The 6,404-nt window shown below is 47.1% G+C and overlaps 1 protein-coding gene across 2 annotated transcripts in view; it reads left to right on the plus strand.

The window, feature by feature from the left end:
- The window catches only part of HDAC1 (histone deacetylase 1), a 49,990-nt gene that overhangs the window by 35,483 nt on the left and 8,103 nt on the right, over nt 1-6,404 (plus strand). For both annotated transcript variants that reach the window (XM_011974049.1, XM_011974050.1), the window contains exon 4: nt 5,009-5,083. In XM_011974049.1, the coding sequence (XP_011829439.1) occupies nt 5,009-5,083 (75 nt within the window). The remainder of the gene's footprint in view (nt 1-5,008; nt 5,084-6,404) is intronic.

Genomic DNA, 6,404 nt, shown 5'->3' on the forward strand with positions numbered 1-6,404 from the left:
CACATGCCTGTGATTCTGGCTACTCAGGAGCCTGAGGCAGGAGGATCCCTTGAGCCTAGTTCAAGCCTGCATTGAGGTATGGTCTCATTTCGCCACCACACTCCAGCCTGGGCAACATGGCAAGAACTTGTCTCGATTAAAAAAACACACATGGCCAGGTGCGGTGGCTCATGCCTGTAATCCCAGCACTTTGGGAGGCCGAGGTGGGCGGATCACGGGGTCAGGAGATGGAGACCATCCTGGCTAACACGGTGAAACCCCGTCTCTACTAAAAAAAATACAAAAAATTAGCCGGTAGTGGTGGCAGGTGCTTGTGGTCCCAGGTACTCGGGAGGCTGAGGCAGCAGAATGGCATGAACCTGACAGGCGGATCTTGCCATGAGCTGAGATCGTGCCACTGCACTCCAGCCTGGGTGACAGAGCGAGACTCCTTCTCAAAAAACAAAAACAAACAATCCAAAAAATAAACCACACACACACACACACAAAAACATCCCACACACCTAACCTAGGAAGTTATGCTTGTGGTAAGATCGAGTAAGTCAGGTTTTCTTGCTTGTGGCTGAAATGTAATAAACCCTTTCTGGTCACTTTGAGAGCCTTGACCAGAAGTTCTGACCTAGTATTTAGCAAGTGAAAATGGGAACACAAATAAATGCACTTAGGGGGCTTATGGTGAAAACATGATAAAAGGGATTGGTAAAAAATTAGGAGACATTCTCATCCATTTTACAGACATGTAAACTTTCCCAGTCACACAGCAAGGTGATGATAGAATGCAGAATGGAACTCTAGGCCCCCAATTCTGGAGTTTTAAAAAATATAGTGTATATAAAATATTTTAGACACACAGGCCAGGCAAGGTAGCTCATGCCTGTAATCCCAGCACTTTGGGAGGCTGAGGCAGGTGGATCACTTGAGGCCAGGAGTTTGAGACCAGCCTGGCCAGCATGGCGAAACCCTGTCTCTACCAAAAGTACAAAAATTAGCCATGTGTGGTGGCGTGTGTGCCTGTAATCCCAGCTACTCAGGAGGCTGAGGCATGAGAATTGTTTGAACCTGGAAGGCAGAGGTTGCAGTGAGCCAAGATCGCACCACTGCACTTCAGCCTGGGCGACAGAGCAAGACTTCATCTCAAAGGGAAAAAAAAAACCAAAAAAAGAAAAACAAACATATTTTAGACACACACAAAAAGCATAAAAAATAATATAATACACTTTGGGAGGTCAAGGTGAGCGGATCACGAGGTCAGGAGATGGAGACCATCCTGGCTAACACGGTGAAACCCCGTCTCTACTAAAAATACAAAAAAATTAGCCGGGCGTGGTGGCAGGCGCCTGTAGTCCCAGCTACTCGGGAGGCTGAGGCGGGAGAATGGCGTCAACCCAGGAGGCGGAGCTTGCAGTGAGCCGGGATGGTGCCACCGCACTCCATCCTGGGCAACAGAGTGAGACCCCGTCTCAAAATAAATAAATAAATAAATAATAATATAACGAACATCGGCTGGGCGCAGTGGCTCACGCCTATAATCCCAGCACTTTGGGAGGCTGAGGCAGATGGATCACGAGATCAGCAGATCGAGACCATCCTGGCTAACACGGTGACACCCCATCTCTACTAAAAATACAAAAAATTAGCCGGGCGTGATGGTGGGTGCCTGTAGTCCCAGCTACTCGGGAGGCTGAGGCAGGAGAATGGCGTGAACCCGGGAGGCGGAGCTTGCAGTGAGCCAAGATCCCGCCACTGCACTCCAGCCTGGGCAACAAAGCCAGACTCTGTCTCAAAAAAATTAAAATAAAATAATAATAATAATATAATGAACATCCATGTGCCCACTACCCAGCCTGAGAAAGAAAACATTATTAATACAGTTGATGCCCCCTTGGGCATCTTTCCTTGATCACATACCCTTTCTCTCCCACTCCCCCAGCCCCCCACCCCATTACCAGCACTGCCAAGGTATAAGCACTATCCTGAGGTTAGTGTTTAATCCCCACACCTCTTTCTACAGTGAGCATTTGACTGCCTTCTCTGCCTCCACCTCTCACCCAGTATTGCTTCCCTTTAGTCTAAAAGTAGCCTGAGCATGAGAAAAGTGTTTATAGTGGAAAGAGAGAAACCCATAGAAAAGTCCTCCCTAGCCTCACAGATTAGCTCACATGAGTATCTGCTCTTCCATTTGCCCCCTTTCCATCTCTAATCACATAGTTTATTGACTGGGAATAAATGGGCTGGTCATTTCAGCCACATGTTGGTTTGGGGCCTGAAGAAAAATATTTTTTTTTCTCACCTCCAAAACACCCATTCCTTCCCATGGAGGCTCCATATCCCAAATAAGAGTATAAACAAAGCTTTGGAAACGCAGGCAGGCCAAACCCTGTGCAGGAGGAAGTGGCCAGAGAGGGAAATCAGTCGCCAATGGATAAACAGCTGGGGCCCAGGGACCAAAGTTCTTATTTACACAGTCTCCCAGCGTTTACCCAGGAAGTGAGGAAGAGACCCACCCGCTGCACACTCCCTCATGCAGCCACGCTTCTGCAGAGCACCAGATCTTGGCACCCTTCAAGTTTAGGGCAGAACCAGAGCTGGTAACTCTTGTAGTCATTGTAGATCTTGAGCTTCAACTGTGTCTTGAGAGTTTACCAGCACGGTCCAAACTGGGCTCTTCTGCTGTCACCCCAGGGCTGCTCCTTCCTCTGCTTTTGGAACTCTTGTCAGTAACAGTGGGTACAGTAGAAGGCTGGGCAAGAGAATAAGTATGCAGGCCCATACTTCCTGCCTCTGACTTCCTGTAGCTCATCGATGTCTCAGCAGTTACTTTTTTTGTTTTTTGTTTTTGAGACGGAGTCTCACCCTGTCGCCCAGGCTGGAGTGCAGGGGTACGATCTCGGCTCACTGCAACTTCCGCGTTTTGGGTTCAAGTGATTCTTCTGCCTCAGCCTCCCAAGTAGCTGGGATTACAGGCTCATGCCTGGCTCATTTTTGTATTTTTAGTAGAGATGGGGTTTTGTCATGTTGGCCAGGCTGGTCTCGAACTCCTGACCTCAAGTGATCCACTCACCTTGGCCTCCCAAAGTGCTGGGATTACAGGCATGAGCCACCACACCCGGCTGGCAATTACCTTTTCTGTAAGAGGTTTGGAGCTATAAAGTTCCTCTAGGTCTGAGTCTACAAGCTCCAGGTGTGCTTTCCTTCCTGTTTTCATTTCATGTGCCTTGTTGTTTGCATATGTTTCCACATTATGTACTACTTGGTACTTTTACCCCATTAGGCTCGAAATAACTTTACTCCAGTTGTCACTGTGAATGTAACAGTAAGACACTGGACTATGGGAGTCAGGACACCGGGACCCTGATTCGGGTTCTGCTACTGCCTGGTTTTATAACCTTGGGCAAATCACTTAACTGCTCGGTATCTGTTCCTCCGCAGAGTGGGGTTGATATCTGTCTTGTCCAGCTCATAGAGTTGTGAGGATCACACGAGGTTGTATATGTGAAAGGACTTAGAAAAGGGCCAGGATATATTTTCACAGGCTTTTAAGACAGACAAACCAGCTGGGCGCGGCGGCTCACGCCTGTAATCCCAGCACTTTGGGAGGCTGAGGTGGGCGGATCACAGGATCAGTAGTTCGAGACCAGCCTGGCCAACATGCGAAACCCCGTCTCTACTAAGAATGCGGAAATCAGCCAGGCGTGGTGGGGGCAGGTGCCTGTAATCCCAGTTACGCGGGAGGCTGAGGCAGGAGAATCGCTTGAAACTTGAGGGCAGAGATTGAAGTGAGCCAAGATTGCATCACTGCACTCTAGCCTGGGCAACAAGAGCGAAACTCTGTCTCAAAAACAAAACAAAACAGACAAACCAAAGCTTGAGGCTTGCATACTGCTTCTGCCATTTACTAACAGTTCACCTCTCTGAACCTGTTTCCCTACTTTTTTTCTTTTTTTTTTTTTTTTGAGACAGGGTCTCTGTCTCGCCCAGGCTGGAGTGCAGTTGCGTGATCTCAGCTCACTGCAACCTGTGCCTCCTGGGTTCAAGCGGTTCTTGTGCCTCAGCCTCCCAAGTAGCCGGGATTACAGGCACCTGCCTCCACACCTGGCTAATTGTTATGTTTTTGGTAGAGATGGGATTTTGCCATGTTGCCCAGGCTGGTCTCGAACTCCCGGCCTCAAGTGATCCTCCTGCCTCAGCCTGCCAAAGTACTGGGATTACAGGTGTGAGCCACTGCGCCAGGCCCTGTCTCCCTACTTATAAGATGGGACCAACTCTTACCTCAGAAGCTTGTGTGAAGATGGATGATCTCGGGTATTTAACGCATGTAGCGCAGTGTCTGACGCATTGTAAGTGCCCAGTGAACAATGTTCTCTGAGTCTCTGTTCTTGCCCCTTGTTTGTCAGCAGGCATGAGGTCCAGAGGGTAAATTTTTCTCCCTCCAGAAACGAACCAACATTTTCCAAGTTGCTAACTGCTTCTTCATATTAGATTTTTGTTAATTTTCTGACCAGGGGGTGAGGTGGGATATCAGTATTGCTTGTTACAGATAATGGGCTAAGACCAGGTGTGCACATGCCTATTGGGAGGCTAAGGCAGGAAGACTGCATGAGACCCAGGGAACATAGTGAGACTCTGTCTCTACAAAAAACAAAAAAAATTAGCCGGGTATAGTGACATGCACCTGTATGTAGTCCAAAGTACGTAGGAGACTGAGGTGGAAGGATTTCTGGAGCCCAGGAGGTTAAGGTCAAGGCTACTGCACGTGAACCATGTTTGCACCACTGCATCCCAGCCTGGGCAACAGAGCAAGCCCCTGGCTCTAAAAAAGAAAAAAATAATGATGGACTAAAGCTCAAAGACGTAAACAACTTGATGCAGTCATATAGCCAGTAAGTAGTAGAGCCTGGACTAGAACCCACACCTCCTGAATTTAAAGTCTATGTTTTTTTCCATCAGCTCATAAATATGTAAACTAAAGGAAATCGTGGAAACTAACCTTTTGCTTATTTCTTTCAAGTCAACGTTGGTGAGGACTGTCCAGTATTCGACGGCCTGTTTGAGTTCTGTCAGTTGTCTACTGGTGGTTCTGTGGGTAAGGAATATTCATCCTCCCCCCAGGGGTAGACTGGGTTGTTCTAGTGAGGTCTGTCTTTTAGGCTGCTATCCTAGTTGGCTGATCTGAAACCATGTAGAATGGTCCTGTGGTTTTTACTTAAGTCTCTAAAGTGGCTGGTGTAATGTCTCACACCTGTAATCCCAGCACTTTGAGAGGCTGAGGAGGAGGATTGCTTGAGGTCAGGAATTCAAGACCAGCCTGGGCAACGTAGTGAGACCCTCGTGTCTACAGAAAAATAAAGTAAAAACAATTAGCTGGGCATGGTGGCTTGTGCCTGTAGTCCCAGCTACTCAGGAGGCTGAGGCTTAAACCCAGTAGGTTGAGGCTGCAGTGAGTCGTGGTCACACCACTACACTCTAGCCTGGGCAACAGAGCAAGACTCTGTCTCCAAAAAAAAAAAAAAAAGTTTAAAAAGTCTCTAAAATATCCTTCTGGTTCAGTCCCAGCCCAAGTTCAATCTCTGACATGGTACTGACAGGTGTCCTTGACTGTCCTCTCCTCCTGGGAGATCTTATGTACAGGAGTTCCCTGCAGACCTCCTGGGGTTGTTAAGATGCTGTATGTAAAAGCAATTTGTGAACTGCAAAGTGCTATAAAAATGGAAGTGTCATCATCTGTGAATCTGTCCTATGAAAAAGTATGGTAATTACCTTTAGAGGTCAGAAATACTCCCCACGTGTCTCCCACTTCCATTTGCAACTTTTGGGTTATCTCCAGGATCACTCTAAACCCTTTCTTAAATATTTATTTCCCTGTGATCCCCCACCAATATAATCATTGTGTCCACCCCCGCTGCCCGGCCAGTATAATCGCAGAAAACAAAGAAGTGCATAGAAAAAAACACAGTCACCCATAGTCCCAGGGTTGATGGATAACCTCTGTCACCATGTTGGTGTTTGGCCATTCTTTGGTGTATGTGTTTATATCTGTATAACACATATACAACATCTACATTTTACAAAAGTAGGTTATATACATATCACATATATATGGTTTTATGCCTGCATTTCCTACTTAACGAAATTGTCTGTAGTTTTCTACAGCTTGCTTTCTTGTGGCTCTATGATTATTCCATGTTGTGGATTTACTTGAGTTGATCTAATCTGTCCCTCTTCTTGATAATTTGGATCTATCTATGCTTTTATTGCTGTTAAAATCAACACTGCAGCCGGACACAGTGGCTCACGCCTGTAATCTCAATCCTTTGGGAGGCCGAGGCAGGTGGATCACCTGAGGTCAGGAGTTTGAGACCAGCCTGGCCAACATGGTGAAACCCCATCTCTACTAAAAAATACAA

The sequence above is a fragment of the Mandrillus leucophaeus genome, unplaced genomic scaffold (assembly GCF_000951045.1).
Source record: "Mandrillus leucophaeus isolate KB7577 unplaced genomic scaffold, Mleu.le_1.0 Scaffold141, whole genome shotgun sequence".
NCBI lineage: Eukaryota > Metazoa > Chordata > Mammalia > Primates > Cercopithecidae > Mandrillus > Mandrillus leucophaeus.